The sequence below is a fragment of the Mixophyes fleayi genome, chromosome 2 (assembly GCF_038048845.1).
Source record: "Mixophyes fleayi isolate aMixFle1 chromosome 2, aMixFle1.hap1, whole genome shotgun sequence".
In the NCBI taxonomy this organism is placed as follows: domain Eukaryota; kingdom Metazoa; phylum Chordata; class Amphibia; order Anura; family Limnodynastidae; genus Mixophyes; species Mixophyes fleayi.
The window spans coordinates 273,726,146-273,743,428 of NC_134403.1; the positions used below are offsets into that span (position 1 = coordinate 273,726,146).

A 17,283-nucleotide genomic window follows, 5' to 3' on the forward strand; every position below is an offset into this window, starting at 1 on the left:
GACAAACCTCACTGGAGAATATGAGGACAGTATGGAAAATAACTAGAGTTGAGGGAGACAAGTAAGGTCTGTCTCTGCTAGAGCCTAGTGGTTCAGAATTTTGATTTAGCATTCATTTCCAAGGAAATTAGCGCCATAGTAGTGATTTGTAGGTAAAGCCCACAGAATGGCAATATAAGCACCATGAGGTTGCAAAAGTGGTGGGGGATGGTTGGGGAATTATTATGGGTGTCCAAGATATGGAGTGCTCTTTAGATTTTGACAATATGGGCCTGATTCCTCAAGGGAAGTAAAGCAAGAAAATTAGTAACTTCGAACCTTGACAAAACCATGTTGTAGTTCAAGGGGTGCAAATGAGTTTATTATTTTGCACATAAGGAAAATACTGGCTGTTCATGTAGGATGCAAATACTTGATAACTTTATTTTTACACTGACATTAAAAGTTGATCTAGGACATGGTCTACCCCAATTATAAATCTGTCCTCACATTGTAAAATTACCTCCCTCTCCAATACATCATGATTTTGCTAAGGTCCAAAGTTACTTTTTTTTTTTTCCCCACTTTTCTTAATGAATCAGGCCTTATGTGATTCATATACATTGGGCCTGAGTCATTAAGGAAAGCAAAGCACAAAAAAAGTAGTAACTTTGCACCTTAGCAAAACCATGTTGCATTGGAGGGGGAGATTAATTTATAGTTGGGGTAGGGCATGTCCTAGATTGCTTTTTTACATTGATATTTAAAGTTAATTAATTATTTGTGTGCTACATGAAAAAGCAGCTAGTATTTAACTCATGCAAAATAATAAACTATTTGTAACATGGTTTGTCCAGGATCAAATGTACTCCTATTTTTTTGCCTTACTTTCCTTAATGACTTGGGCCTATTGGGTTCATGGAAAACCACATGATATATTATTTAACCTGGTTAAGCACCTAAATGTCAGCTACTGCTGTCTCGTACACGAGTACTTGTCAGGAAGTCTGAGAAACACAGAACAAATGCTACCTTATCCTTTTTATGAAAACCTTCTTCCAAATAATCATGATGTTTCTCACTTACAATTACATATAGTTAAATACATCTAAATAGATGAAAATGTTGCTTAAAAAGTACAAACGTAAAATGGCTTCATAATTGACAAATCCAGGCAGTTATATGATTTGGGGAAAATAAGGATAATCAGACTATCATGTCAGATTGGTTTTAATGTGATTTGTGGTTGGTATTGAATACTAACTGGAGATGGAGCAGATATTGTGTCGAGTGACTTTATGATGATACATAGAGGGACCTATTATTTTGCTATGGGATCCTGTTATTTCTAGTTACATCTCTGATATCTATCCTTTAATTTCATTATGTTCTCAATTACTTACTTCTGTCAATAACTCTTACACACAATGTTGCCTACTGTAGCATACCAAAGCAATGGCTATGTTGTAGCTCCTAAAAACATAACCAAGGTCCTAAACTGTGTTTTAACAAAATTGCATAGTAATGGTAGAGTTAAACAAAAGCTTTAAGTTCTGTGAAGCACTATAAACTGTTTCTTGATCCATAAGAACACATTACTTAAATTCTAAAATCATTAAAATCTCAAATAAAATAAGATGTCAATTGTAAGTTAAATAATATCTTTTATTGCTCATGTATATCTAACTATATTTGACATTTGATAAACAATTTATTATTCTCACTTTGCTACAGCAGGCAATCATTTATCAAATTCTTCGAACAAGGGAATAGTTTTTTGAGGAGAAGTGAAACAAATCTAAAATAATACACCACCTAGTAGTAAATTGCCTTGATGTTCCAACTATTGAACGTCTGGATAGTTTCTTGAAAAGTATTTCATTTTAAGTGTTTATTTGGTTGCAGGTAATGGACCAAAGTTGAATGGAAACTATAGAATGTATAGTTCTGTTGGAGATTTGCGATTTCATGATGGCTATGAAGATGATGATGAGATCCCTGCACCGCCATCTATGCCGCCACCACCTCCTCCTACCATGAATCCTCCTGCTCCACCCCAAGAAAGTCCTCCATCATCAGCAATTTCATCTCCAGCATCTCCAAGTCCACCAGACTTTATACCACCCACACCAAATATTTCGGCATCCGTAGCACCTAATTTTGTCACTCTAGCAAATCCGTCTACTTTACCAACAGCTGGTGAACAGCATCGTACAAATGTTTCCAAATGGAAATCTGAAACCGTTCTTAATGCAGTGTCAAAAGACATGCCCATGACTTTACCGAACAGATTTTCCTTAAATCCTGCTGCATCCCATAATTATGGGCAGACCAACTTTGATGTGGATCACCAATCCACTTTACCAAAGTCCTTCAAGATTCCGCCTCCGGCTCCAACCAGAACATCATCAATGCTACTGCAGGAAAATCAGAACATCGGCTATGTCAAAGAGCCTCCAAAGTCACCACTGCCATCTAGCTTTAATCCAAGTTTGCAAGCCAAACTTCTCTCTGCATCCGGTCAGAGCCAAACATCTATTAATGACACCTTGAACAAAAGAAAGTCAATGCTTATAATGGAAGATCTCCAAGATTTGTTACAAAACTCTGATCAGAAAGTAGAAAAAAATTCTAACATGACAGATTCAGTTGGTTTCAGGCCTTCTGCTTTGAAGGCAACCACTGATATACAGAATAAAGAGCGTTCATTAAGTGGTAATGGGGTGAAATCAGAACCTGGGTTTAGTGATAATTACCAAACACAGCCCAACAAAATTAATCAAATGAAAAGTGAGTTTGCATCAATGGTTTTTGGAAAAAATAGGGATGAACCAAAGCATCCCCAGAGTAGTGCTGATTTGAATAAAATAACACTTGAAAAAGATAGTTACACACCTGAAGGGTATAAGAGCTCAAAACCTACTGTAAAAGTCATCTCCCTTAAACCAATATTGGGGGATATTTCATTATCGAATACAAATGTACAGTCCAAACATTACTCCCTAACAAGAAAGGAAATGGATACACTCCCTAAAGAGTTGGCAAAAATGGAGAATGAAGTAAAATTAGGACGGAAAGGGAATTCAGGAGACTTTTTTCATGAATCTCCTCCTACACCACCCCCTATGGCCCCTCCACCACCACCACCAATGATGGTTACACCAACTAAACCATCAATGTTACCTGTCACAACTACATCACCTATGGTTCCAAATATTACACCACCAAGGACTTCACCTACCATGAATCCTGTAGTCCCACCACCTGCTCCTCTTGTGACTTCTATACCAACAGTACCTCAGGCTTCACCACTGCTTCCTCCAAAAGCAAAGACTTTTCCTGTTGCTCCTGCACCTCCATTACTTGCCCCCCCTCCACCACCAATGGCACCACCAGCACCTCCACCTTTACCAATCCCAGTCAGTTCATCTAGACAAGAATCACAGTTGCCTTTGCTCAAGGCTTTGCAAGAAAAACAGCAGACCCTAAAACAGGTCCCAAAAAAGTCTATAGAAGTTAGACCTGCTCAGACAGCTTCCAGCTATAGTGATAAGAAACTCAGAGTTGGCAAAATAAAGGGTGAGTTAGAAGCTCTGTTCTCACCAAAGAAAGATAACAGAGTAGAGGTTACACATATTCGCCCAGGTTTGGAAGTAAATAAAAAGAATATTAATGGAAATGTTGCTCAGTCTAGAGGTGGAGAAAACACTTTGGTGAACTCTTTGATGCTGAAAGTACCTCTCCTGCCTGCTAAATTTGAGAAAGATGTTGATGCAGACTCTTCTGAATGGCTTCCAAAAAGTAACAAAACTGATATTCGGATTCCTGAACCAGACTATCTGCCAATAAGCCCCACTCATAAAATTGAGAAGCCAACCTATTCAAATGTGCATAATGAAATTGCTAAGCCAACTGTTCAGCCTTCTGTACCATTACCAGTACCGGCTTCCCCTCCAAAAGTAACAGATGCAGCAGATATGTTGATCAACACCATTCCAACTTACAAACCACATCATGAAAGGAAGGCATCAGCTGGAAGCTGGACCTTGGATACATTAGTTGAGCCAAACACAGATGCAGATAGCAGAATAAAACTGGGTGTTTCAAAGACTGAAGAAATCACATCTCCAATACCCTCAGTGAAGTCACAATCTTCCATATCGCAAAGCGAACGTGCAATTAAAAACATTGACAAAGGGGAAAGCAATTCTCCAATGGCTTTGCTCATGGCTGCAAAGAAACGAGCAGAGAAGGGAAGTCACTCTGTGGCTTTAGAATCTGGTAGTCTGCCAAAAGTTTCTGTTACAAGTGGGCTTGTAGCAAGTTCATTGAACTCTCAGTATTATGAGGGGAAATCTAACACTTTTGTTGTTGTGCCCAAGAAAGACAATGGAGGTCAACTTAATCAAATTGAAGCCAACAGTTTTAGTTCTAATCAAAGCAGTGATTCAGATGGCAAATCAAGATGGAAAGAAGGAGAGCTCCAGTCACCTAGATTAAGTGTTTTGGATTTTAATTCTAAAATGTTGGATTATGAGAACTCTAGTGTCAATAACACAACTGGTCTACAGGTTTCTACTGCAGATAGAATAGGAGAATATTGGAAGCCGAAATCTCCTATCATTGATGCACCTACCTTTAATATTTCCTGTATCCCATCACCTATGCCAACTTCAGTGACAAATCAGAACTTTGAATATGGAATAATACCACCGCCAATAGAATTCACGAACAGTCCAGCAGCACCAGATTCCAACTTTTCCAACATGCAACAGCAGGAAAAATCATATATTCATGATAACCGTACAAGTCTTAAGTCTGAATTAGTATCAAATTATGACTGGAATAATACATCTAATCAGCCTTTGGTTTTACACACAGCCACTAGCAACAGTGACTTTAGCAGATACCCAAGTGATAATTACAGCACAGGATTCAACAGAGAGTCACAAAAAGGTTCTCTAATTAAGAAAAGACTGTACATGCCTGAACCTGAACCAGAGACTTCAAGGAACTATGGAAAACATATAGGCTCTCTAAGGTCTTCAGCTTTGCCAAAGTCTTACCTGCATAATCAGTCTGGCTCCGGTATGTATCCAGATGCACGGCATTTCAGCCTTACGTCAAGATACCCGTCACAAGGGAGAAGAGTGTCTGCTGAGAACCTTAACAGAATGGCACCCTCTATGACTGAGATGAAATATAAACCTCCAAATCCTGATCTGGTTGGGAAACCACCGAACAAGTGAGTTTGTGTTTTTTATTAAATAATACCGGTCTACATATGTTTTTCTATTATAAAATAGGTGGAACAGGCGCATGAACTACTTTGTATATTCCAGCTCCTTTCACTTATTTCAAGCTTTCTAGAAGATAGATATAGTATGTATATGTGTGTATGTATATATGTATATGTATATGTATATGTGTGTGTATATATATATATATATATATATATATATATATATGTGTATATGTGTGTGTGTGTGTGTGTGTGTGTGTATAGATATAGATATAGAGAGAGATTATGTATGGAGTTAGGAGTCAGCATCTTTTGTAATACACAGGGCCACCCATTGGTGGGAACCCATGTTGAGACCTGTGATCTCAGGGGTTAGAAAACTTTTGATAAAAGGGGCTGTTTATTGTTTACCTTACCCTCCCCAATAATAAATACAATTATTGCATACTGATATTTGTAATAGTTGTGCCTTCCTAACTTTAAATTGTTACCCTTTTTATTTGTTGCCAGAACAGACCTGTGTCTAGTCACTCCATAGTTCACCTGGCTGCTGCCACAAAAAGGTTATCCTTGTTAATAGAAATGCTAGAATCGGCAGCTTATGATTTCTTGTACTGGTTGATCAAGTTCACAGAAATTTCTCGAATTTTACTTATATGTTAAAATCTATCTAGATTGGAAAAAGTCAAACCGGTTCAATTTTGATTAAGTCAGTTCACACATGGCCGATTTAGCTCCGACACATGCAAGCTTAAATTGATACATAGTATTGTTTTTAAATTGTGAAATTCAAACGCTGAGATTGCAGTTTGGAAGAATAATTGAAAATATTATTTAAAAAAAAAAAGAAATTAAAGTGTTTTTAAATAATTTTAAAAAAGTTTTTTTTGTTTTTTTTTTTTAACATGAATGGCAAACCATGAATATGATCAAATGTGAGCCTCAAACTTTGAACAATTTTTTTTTAGGGTATATTGGTGGTTGGTATTGACCATGTTCCTGGTACATCGAACCTGTAAAATTTGATAAAATTTCAAACCAGCTAGAGATTTTTGATTATTTTGTTAATTTTAAAATGTTACATGAGTTTAACAGCAAGTCAGTTAAACCTACAGCAAGTAAACTGTAGAATACATAATTGGGGTTTAACCAGGGCCAGCCCTACCAACATTGCATGTTCTCTGTGACTATTAGTGGCTCAGACTAGTGTACTAGCTCTGTAAACAGTACCGTAGCATTGCCTGTCTGGTGTTATGTTTTCCCTTTTATTTATATAACATATTTTATAACACACTGACCGCTACAATGCACATTTTGGTTTCTGTCCTAATTAGTGCCATTAGCTATTTATGTGTAGAAATGCACCGTCCGATTGCATTGTGATTTCACTTGGTGTAGCTTTCAACCATACACTGACTAGCGCACAGCTTTTTCAGTGCTTGTCAACACTGGCACAAAATTTGAACATTTGCTGTACTGATAATTAGTAAATCTATCCACACTCTAAAAAGTAATTTTCCGTTGTGAAGCCACAATATGCAAAATGTTTTTTTATAGACTCGGCAAATGTATTCATAGTGATGACTTGTAAGAAGAGAAGTGACAAACTTCCTTTTAAGCCAGAGTGGTAGTTTTGGAAAGGTGTGTCCAACATGTTAAGTTATGAACTGGCTACCACATGTTGGCAGTTTATATGATGATGAACCTTGTGAATCTCTCTGCTCCCATTTATCAAATCATGACAGTAAACTTGTTTTAGTCACATCTTTGTGAGCTTTGAGGACAATATGTCAGGTCTTTGCATAGTCGAAAACATGCATCTGAAGTTGCAATGCATACCTACCTCCCAACATATGATTTGGGACAAAGTGCACATGCCACCGAGAAAAGCATGTAAGCCATGTCACGTCACGTGCCATGGGGGTGTGTCCAGTGCTTTAGAAGCACTGAGCAGCCATTCCACCCCTTTAAAAACACCCCTACAATGCCATATGCAGCTGCCACTGGTACGCCGGAATTGAAGTTTAATCAGTCAGTGGGACATATCTCCCAACTGTCCCCGAATCAGGACAAAGTCCTGATACTTGGGACAGTGGTACAGTCTCCTCAAATTGTGGCTGTCCCACCTAAATTGGGACAGTTGAGAGGTATGCACATAGGGATTATGAGGATGAATATTTACTTAAATGTGCTCATCGGTTGGCAGATGAGGATGAAAATATACCACCAAGCGATAACCCAAAATATGATAAGGGCAAAGAAGACTAAATTTTTCAGAAAACTCAACATCGCAAAATACAAAAAAATAAGCAATACCAGTGTCAGTGGAAATCAAGCAAATAAATATTGTGCTGTTGCATCCTCATTTAATCTATAAGGAGTAGCAAACATCTGTCATTTGTACACAACACAAAATAAGTGTACTAATGACCATCTCAGAAAATGAAACTACATAGGACAGTACATTTTCAGAATGTGCCTACAAAGTTGTCATCCTATGATGATGAAGGAACAGGCATGCAACTTGTTGCCTAGATTCAGCAAGCACATATGCCCCCCCATCTGTTATCTGGGTATTTACCCAATATTTGGTTTGAATTTTGTTAACTTGTTATGTTTACCGTTTTATGGATTAGGCAAATAACTAATAATGTTATAATGGAAGAGGCTGTGATTTTGCTCTTTGCATGGTGGATTGTTATGAGTGTAAATGCTGCTTCTAAGAGTAGGAGAGTATTATAGTACAACTGGTTTAGCCTGGGACGACCTCTTTGGTGTCTGATGGGTGAACTGATGTTTGCTATGTGTAGCAGGTTAAACTTGCGGATTTGATGCTGCGTTTGTAGTTGATGATCTAGCATAGCGGTTGACACTGCCAGTTAGTATCTGCATATCACCCTGGCCACGAGTAGCCTGTGAATAGCGATCCAAGGGTGAGTGAGCCCCTGGACACCATTGCTCTTTCAGGACCTCCTCAGTTGGTGGAGATAACTGTGTAGGAGTGAAGGGGAGGGCATCTTGTTCCACAGTTGTCCAATGAGTCACTGAATGACTCAATTTCAGATCCAGGTCAATTCATAAGATGCGCTGCGGCCGACGGCAAATAGGTTAATCGTGTCCACGGCTGACGCTAGCATTAAGAGGCATTGTTGACTACTATTTCTGGCTTGAGTGGTGCCCCCCAGAGCACGACGCCCTAGGCAGCTGCCTAAGATTACCTAATAGAAGCGCCAGCCCTGGTAGGCACAGATGTGATATGCAGCCATCTGCAACTGCTGTGAACTGTTGAGGATATTACATGGTGGTAGAAATGTAAGTGTGCATGCTGGTGCTTTCAGCATCTATTTTCGGAAAATGTTTTTCAGTATTTGGCTCCATTAAGTAGTGGATAGGTCTCTCTAATGCTCGGCTGGTACTGCAGTTGCCCACCTGTATAGATTGTGGTGGAGGGGACAAAGGATGGTTGTTGTCAAGGTTATGGGTTTTTTACGCAGATGTTTTTGGTTTAGATCTGTGGACAATACATTGACATAAACATGGAATTAAAACCAAAATGGAGAAATATGTCAAAGTTTTACTTATTAAAACTGCTGTGGCTATACCATCGAGATCTAACTGTGATCATTTTTATATTGAAAAATGTATTGGACATCAGCCCAAAAAATCTTTGACTGGGGTGAAGCGAGATTTGTGAAGGAAAGAAAAAAATCATGGCTGTGATTGTGTACTTGTTCAAGTCTGTGTACTGGATGCACATCAATCTGCCTTCTGTGGTAACTGCTATGCAGCGTTGTTTTTTTTGTTTGTTTATTTCTTCAGCGTTGTCTCCTGATAGTAACATAGTTGACATAGTTGATGAGGTTAAAAAAGACACCAGTCCATCAAGTTCAACCTATTTTGGATCTCCTGCGATCCTGCACTTATATTTGAAATAGATCCAGAGTAAGCAACCGCCAATCTGTTTCAATTGTGAAAATCCCCCCAGACCCAATATTGCAGTCCTATTTTTACCCTATATCCACTACTATCCTACATTTTAATTAACGGTTGTATCCCTGGAAATACTCTTTAAAAATGTATCTAACCCTTTCTTAAACATATCTATTGAATCTGCCATCACAGCCTACCCTGGCAATGAATTCCATATCTTGACTGCCCTTACTGTAAAGAGCCCCTTCCTTTGCTTGGTGCGAAATTTCCTCTCCTCTAAACTTAGGCTGTGACCGCGTTTCCTGTGTATGGTCCTTGGGCATCCCCACCATCATCATGGGTGACTTCAACATCCCCATTAATAACCCACCTTCCAAAGCTGCTTCCAAACTACTCTCTCTAACATCCTCACTTGACCTCTCCCAGTGGATTGAATCATCTACTCATAAGGATGGCCACTGCCTTGATCTTGTTTTCTCTAGACTATGCTCAGTTTCTAACTTTATTAATACACCCTTCCCCCTCTCGGATCATCACCTTATCAGCTACACTCTCACCCCCACTGCTCTAACCTCTCTACTGTCTAACTCAACCAAGCCTCCTCATACTCGTAGAAATCTGAATTCTATTAATCTTCAACAGTTTTCCACCTCTCTCCAACACCTTCTCTCCCCTATCTCTACATTCTCATCCCCTGAGATGGCAGTACCTCATTTTCACCTAACCTTAGCAACGGCCCTTGATCAAGTGGCTCCAGCGACACTTCATACTACACGTCGACTTCGATGTCAACCGTGGCACACCAAAGCAACACGAAATCTTCAAAAACTGTCCCGTAAAGCAGAACGTCACTGGCGTAAATCTCGAAGCTCTAATGACTTCTTCACATATACTTCTGTCTACCACTCCTATCGAAATGCTCTGGACACTGCAAAACAAACATACTTTCAATCTCTTATCTATGCTCAGGCTTCTAACCCCAAACGCCTTTTCAATACATTTAATCATCTTCTCAATCCTCCCACCCCGAACCCTCCATCTACTATCAGTGCTCAGTGGATCTTGCTACCTACTTCAAGGACAAGATTGATAAGATCAGACTAGAAATGGTATCCTCTTCCTCAACAAGCCATCAGCTCATTTCCTTCCCACTACCCTCTGACACCCTCTCTTCATTTGACCCCACAAATGAAGAGGAAATTTCTACGCTCTTCTTATCTTCCTACTCTACCTCCTGTCCTCTTGATCCTATTCCCTCGCAAATTGGTAGATCCCTGTCTTCTGTGCTCATTTCACCTCTAACTCAAATCTGTAATCTCTCACTCTCTACTGGCATCTTTCCATCACTATACAAGCATGCAGTGATTACTCCTATTCTAAAAAAACAAAACTCCGACCCAAACTCTCTCTCAAATTACCATCCCATCTCTCAGCTCCCTTGCCCCTCCAAGCTTCTAGAGAGACTTGCCTACACTCGCCTCACACGCTTTCTTTCCGCAAACAACCTGTTGGATCCTCTTCAGTCAGGCTTTCGTTCTCAACACTCCACAGAGACTGCGCTGACCAAGGTTGTTAATGATCTGATCACTGCTAAGACTGAACGCCATTACTCTCTCCTAATTCTCCTTGATCTCTCGGCTGCATTTGACACAGTTGACCACTCTCTTCTCATACAAACGCTGCAATCCCTAGGTCTTCAAGACACAGTTCTATCCTGGTTCTCATCTTACCTCTCTAATCGCTCTTTCACTGTTAATTTCTCTGGAGCCACATCTGCTCCGCTTCCCCTATCAGTTGGAGTACCACAAGGCTCGGTGCTAGGTCCTCTGCTGTTCTCTATCTATACCGCTTCTCTTGGAAATCTAATAAGTTCCTTTGGCTTTCAGTATCATCTCTATGCGGATGATACCCAAATCTATCTATCCTCTCCTGATATCTCGACATCTGTGTTGTCCCGTGTAACTGACTGTCTTTCTGCCATTTCATCTTGGATGTCCTCTCGTCAACTCAAACTTAATCTTTCTAAAACAGAGTTAATAATATTCCCACCCGCCAACAAGAGCATACCTGACATTTCTATCTCTGTTGATAACATGACCATAAATCCCACCCCACAAGCTCGCTGCCTAGGTGTAATCCTTGATTCACGCCTATCCTTTGTTCCCCACATTGACTCTATATCTAAATCATGTTACATACATCTAAAGAACATTTCCAGAATCCGCACATATCTCACACAAGACACTGCTAAAACCTTAATTCATGCACTAATCATCTCCCGCATTGACTATTGCAATTCCCTCCTTACTGGTCTTCCCAAAAACAGACTCAAACCCCTAAAATCTATTTTACATGCTTCGGCAAGACTGATTTTTCTTGCAAATAGCTATTCCTCTGTTGAATCACTCTGTATGTCTCTACACTGGCTGCCTGTCTTCTACCGAATCCAATATAAAATACTTTTACTAACCTACAAGGCCATCAACAAGGCTGCACCAACATACATCTCCTCTCTTGTCTCAAAATATCTCCCAACTCGGCAACTCCGTTCTGCAAAAGATCTGCGTCTCTCATCCACCCTCATTACATCCTCCCATTCCCGGTTACAGGACTTTTTTCGGGCTGCACCCACTCTATGGAACTCTCTCCCTCGCACAATAAGACTCTCCTCTGGTCTACAAACTTTCAAGCGTTCTCTGAAAACCTACCTATTCAGACAAGCGTATAATATTCCTCAACCACCATCTTAACCTCACTACCTTTAGCCTGTTACACAATTTCACACAAGACAACTACCCCCGGACCAACATTATTGTGTGACAGGATCATTTAGCTTATGAGTCACCCTACCTTTGCAGTCTGGCTGGGCCAAGATGCAAAATGTATACTTAACCTCATGTGTCAATCTCCCATTGTCCCATAGATTGTAAGCTTGCGAGCAGGGCCTTCTCACCTCTTTGTCTGTTTTACCCAGTTTGTTTATTAGTTTATTACGTTTGTCCCCAATTGTAAAGCGCTACGGAATATGTTGGCGCTATATAAATAACTGATGATGATGATGGGGTAAAAAGTTCCCAGAAAAGTTCTCTGTATTGACCCCTAATGTATTTGTACATAGTAATCATATCTCCTCTTAGACGCCTCTTTTCTAAAGTAAACATGCTTAAACTGGCTAACTTTTCCTCATAACTTAATGACTCCATACCCTTTTATCAATTTTGTCGCCCTTCTCTGAACCCTTTCTAGTTCCAAATTATATTTTTTATAGAGAGGTGCCCAGAACTGTACTGCATATTCAAGATGAGGTCTTACCAACGATTTATACAGTGGCAAAATTACACTGTCTTCCCTTGCATCTATGCCCCTTTTTTTGCATGCCAATACTTTATTTTCCCTTGCAGCTGCTGCTTGACATTGAGCACTATTGTTAAGTTTGTCTACGAGCACTCCCAAATTCTTTCCATTATAGATTCTCCTAAATTCCATTTAATTTATAGATTGCGTTCTTGTTTTTGATCCCTAAATGCATAACCTTACATTTATCTCTGTTAAACCTCATATTCCATTTGGCCGCCCAATCCTCCAGTTTATTTAAGTCCCTCTGTAGAGAAGCTACAACTTGCTCTGATTTTATTACCTTACAGAGTTTAGTGTCATCTGCAAAAATAGAAACTTTACTCTCTAAACCAGAGGTGGGCAAACCACCCCTCAAGGGCCATCAACAGTTCATGTTTTTAGGATTTCTTTAATCATGCACAGCTGAGTTAATCTATGTGGCTGGGTCAGTAACTATCCCATCTGTTTCTACAGACAGAAATCCTAAAAACATGTAGAAACAGCTGGGATAATTACTGACCCAGCCAAATAGATTAACTCAGCTGTGCATGATTAAAGAAATCCTAAAAACATGGAACTGTTGATGGCCCTTGAGGACTGGTTTGCCTACCTCTACTCTAAACCATCACCAAGGTCATAAATAAATATATTAAAAAGGTGTGGCCTCGGCACAGAACATTGAGGTACTCCACTTAAGACTTTTGACCAATTAGAAAATGTTCCATTTATCACAACTCTGTTCCCTATTCTCTAACCAGTTTTCAACCCAAGTACCAATGTTGTTTCCTAGACCTAGTTCCCTTATTTTGTAAACCAACTTCTTGTGTGGCACTGTATCAAAGGCCTTTGCAAAATCTAAGTAGACCACATCTACTGTGACACCTGGTCTAAATTCCCACTAACTTCCTCATAGAAACTAATTTGATTAGTTTGACATGACCTATCCCTCACAAATCCATGTTGATTTCCGCTAATAATCTTCTTGCGCACCAAGTAATCCTGAATACTATCCCTTAATATACCTTCCAGGTCTAGAATTCCCTGGTTGTGATCTCGTCCCCTCTTTAAACCACAGCACCACATCTGCTATTCGCCAATCCCTTGGTACTGAGCCTGATGAGATTGAATCTATGAAAATTAAGAATAGTGGTCTAGCTATTTCTGAGTTTAGCTCCATAAGGACCCTTGGGTGTATGCCATCTGGACCTGGAGCTTTATTTATCTTAATATTCTTCTGTCGCCTTTGGACTTCTTCCTCTGACAACCAAATATTAATTAATGGTATGGTTTCATTTCAATTTTTATGAATTATTCCTACCATTTGTTCCTCTCTAGTAAATACTGAAGAAAAGAAAGTGTTTAATACCTCTGCTCTTTCCTTAGTATCATTAGTATCATTTATCAAAACAGAGCTGGCTCCAGCTCTCTTGTTTGCATTCACCAAGAAATGTGTTAGTCTAATTTTTTTTATATTTCTTAAATAGTGATCTAGATCTTGCTTTCCTAACTGGTCCTTTTTTGCTTAATTTTTCACAGACCTCAAAGTACCTACCAGCAAGGCATGACGTTCACTGTCAGACCGGGATCAAGGCAGCCAATTTCTCACACGTATCAAGGAGGCTATCTCTGAGAGTTCTATATTCGAAATTCCCAAGTTCTGCTATCTTGTCTACAAAATAACCAAAGGTCTCTTGGGGAAAAAAAAGTTTTTAATTTGACACGGTGACTCAAACTTGGTTTGACAATAATAAGGTTGTTCCTTAATAGATCAGTTTACCAGAATCCTTTGTACAATGATTATTGTTATTTGCAATATCTGCTGATGTGTTCCACAGTAAAAAATGTATCTGAGTGACATGAAATTGGCTTGTAAAAAAAAAAAATATATATATATATTTTAAAAAAGCTTTATTGTTGCTAGTTTTACACTACACACCCATGCAAAATTTCTACATGCAATGCTTCAATGTAATATTCTAATTTTTAGCCAATCGATTATTTCTACCATTTACTTTGATATGGACATTGTATCATATTAAAGTAGAACAAATTTTGGGGAGAATAACAGAGCAACTCTAACAATACACAGTTGGGCGCTAGTTTCAGTTTAATATATTCTGTTTTATAAAGATCTAGGCAAATCTAAAATGTTTAATGTTTTACAGTAGTTTGTGTTTTTTTCATCTGTTCCATATATATCATCATTTATCTTTTGTTTTACCTGCTGTTGTTGTCATGTACTTATTGCTTGTTTTAAATATTTTTAGCTTGAAGTATATAAGCGATTTTTGTTTTATAAATATCTATTAAAATAAAATGGCGGCTCTGTAAAGATGATGTACATAATATTTTAAGGGCGATCCCTTTGAGGGTTTCCTAAACAAAGCACTTTTGTTTGTATATTCAATGTATATATGTGCATCAGGTGTCCTTTATATGTGTCTTTATTTTTAATATATATAGATTAAGAGACAATGTAACTATATGTCTGGTTCTGCCTTTTAAAGAGGATGTACAAAGCTTTTGCATGTTCTTCCTCAATTTTATTTTACAGCAATTAAAATATTTTATGCAAAATATTCCATAGTGGTTTTTTTTTGTTTTTTTTTTTTACAAAGAAAGAGATGAGTGTTTTATGTATGGTTTCTGTGTTAGCTTTTCTTTTAACCATTTTTTTTAAATGGATCAACACTGCACAGTTTACTCTGAAAAAGTGCACAGCTGACATGCATGGCGTGGCTAAAAATAAATAAATAATTTCAGCATAGCCAGGAGGAATACTTCCTTTGCACAGTGTGTGTGTGTATATGTATGTCTGCGTGTGTTGGATGCACATTGTGTTCATCTAATGCTACTGCAAAATCCATAGATAGAGAGAGATCTATATCTTTTGCAATAGCATTATATGAACACAATGTGCATCCAACACTCTCTTCAAATTCCTCCATATAGTCTAACACTCCAATGTAACTAATATGCCAATATAGTGCACCTCACACAGCAATACATGATGGTGTGTGTGTGTGTAATAAATATATATATATATATTAGTAAGATATAGATGGTAAAGGGCGGCGCCTTCAGGTGTATACAATGTATATAAACATATAAGCACAAATGTACACAAAATAGTCCAGAGGAGTTAGAACAGGACGGTGTCTGTATATGCACCGCAGGTAGCTAAAAATCACTGTAGTACAGGATAAAGATATTCTAAAGTTGATCGTGCAGAATAAATAGAAGTGGTGTGCGTACCAGATATATAAACTATATATATATATATATATATATATATATATATATATATATATATATATATATATATATATATATATATATATATATATATATATTTTCTCTCTGTGTGTGTCCCATCACTGCCTCTGGTAATTGTAAAACTGAGCTTTTCGAATCATGGATGCGGACCTAGGAAACAAGACGGCAGTGCAGTAGTCATGGCAGCTGGTATAAGAACAAGAACGACCCTTTCTAGTGAAATACATGTATTTCTTTAAACCAGATAGGAATTTTTGAGGTATAAGCAGTTGACCTCTATTGTGCTACTATTTTAGCACAAAAGAAAATATAATGGTGCTTGCTGAAGTATCATACTATGTTTCACACCAGGTAACGTTTCTGGTTCTTTTATGTTGTAATCCTATTTAATGATTACTGAGTCTTGGTTTGATACATTTAGTGTATCTATGTATTTAGTATGAAGGGTGTTTTTATACTGGCCTATTTATTGTAAGATATTTTGTATAGAATTGCAAGTTGTCTCAACCCACTCATAACATGTCTATTGTTTCAGGAAATCCTCCTAAATGCATCATCATATCCTCATTCATAGAATATATGAAAATAAATGACATCTCTATCTCGCAATATACATCTGTTCACAGCTGATGACTACTTTGGGTGTGATTCCTTATTTGAAACACATAATCCAAAAACTACATGTACTAACATGACTCTTTGCTATAGCTAATACATTGCACAGATCTTCTACAACAATGGAGACTTCGTGCTTCCAGCGAATCTCATTTTTTGATTACTTTTGAGAGATTACTTTAGCTGTAAAATATGGCGAGCCACCTCAAATTCCATTGTATTTCATAGGTGAAAAGGAATTTCTCAATAGATTTTAATTATAGTGGAACTGCCATCATAAGCCCATTTGGGAAACTACACTAGAGATGAATAAAGTTGCAAATTGTACAAGAATTGAATTTCATGGTAGATAAAGTGGTTTCACAGTGTTGTAAAATCTTCTAGATACACACTTCAATTGAGTTTTTGCTTCTGAATTCAGTGGAATGGCCATTTTGCACTGTGCCTATGAACAGAATTGGATGGCGACAATAATGGTCAGTGGATTCTGCTGTGTGGTTCACTTTGTGCCTGTGATGTCGTTTACATGTAAATTCAGATGACAAATATTAGTTTAGCACACAAAAAAGCTGCCTCAACTGTGTTGGTGATGGGTTCCCTTTTTTAATTTCATATTTTTTTTGTTAAATGTAAGAATATTTTCTTGTTGCCAATAAATATCAAATCTATCTCTTTTTTTTTTTTTATTTATTTAACTTTTTTTTTTTTTCTTCAAACTGTATTAAAAGCACATTACAGAAAGAGAATAAAGGAGACCCAATGGTAAAGTACAAAATCTGAAACGGAACACATATCAAAGTAACAATCTTTCAACCTATAGATTGGGGAGTGTTACAGGATATACAAGCAGAGGTGTAGGTGAGGAGGAGGAATCTATGAGTAGATATGGGGTTTTAAGTTGTGTG

The 17,283-nt window shown here is 38.1% G+C and overlaps 1 protein-coding gene across 1 annotated transcript in view; it reads left to right on the top strand.

Annotated features, from left to right (window-relative positions):
* C2H6orf132 (chromosome 2 C6orf132 homolog) overlaps window positions 1-15,066 on the top strand; it is a 36,078-nt gene extending 21,012 nt beyond the window's left edge. Inside the window, exons 4-5 of the mRNA XM_075196235.1 lie at window positions 1,885-5,224; window positions 14,024-15,066. Of these exons, the coding sequence (XP_075052336.1) occupies window positions 1,885-5,224; window positions 14,024-14,117 (3,434 nt within the window). The 3' untranslated portion in view covers window positions 14,118-15,066. The remainder of the gene's footprint in view (window positions 1-1,884; window positions 5,225-14,023) is intronic.
* The last annotated feature ends 2,217 nt before the right edge of the window (window positions 15,067-17,283 follow it).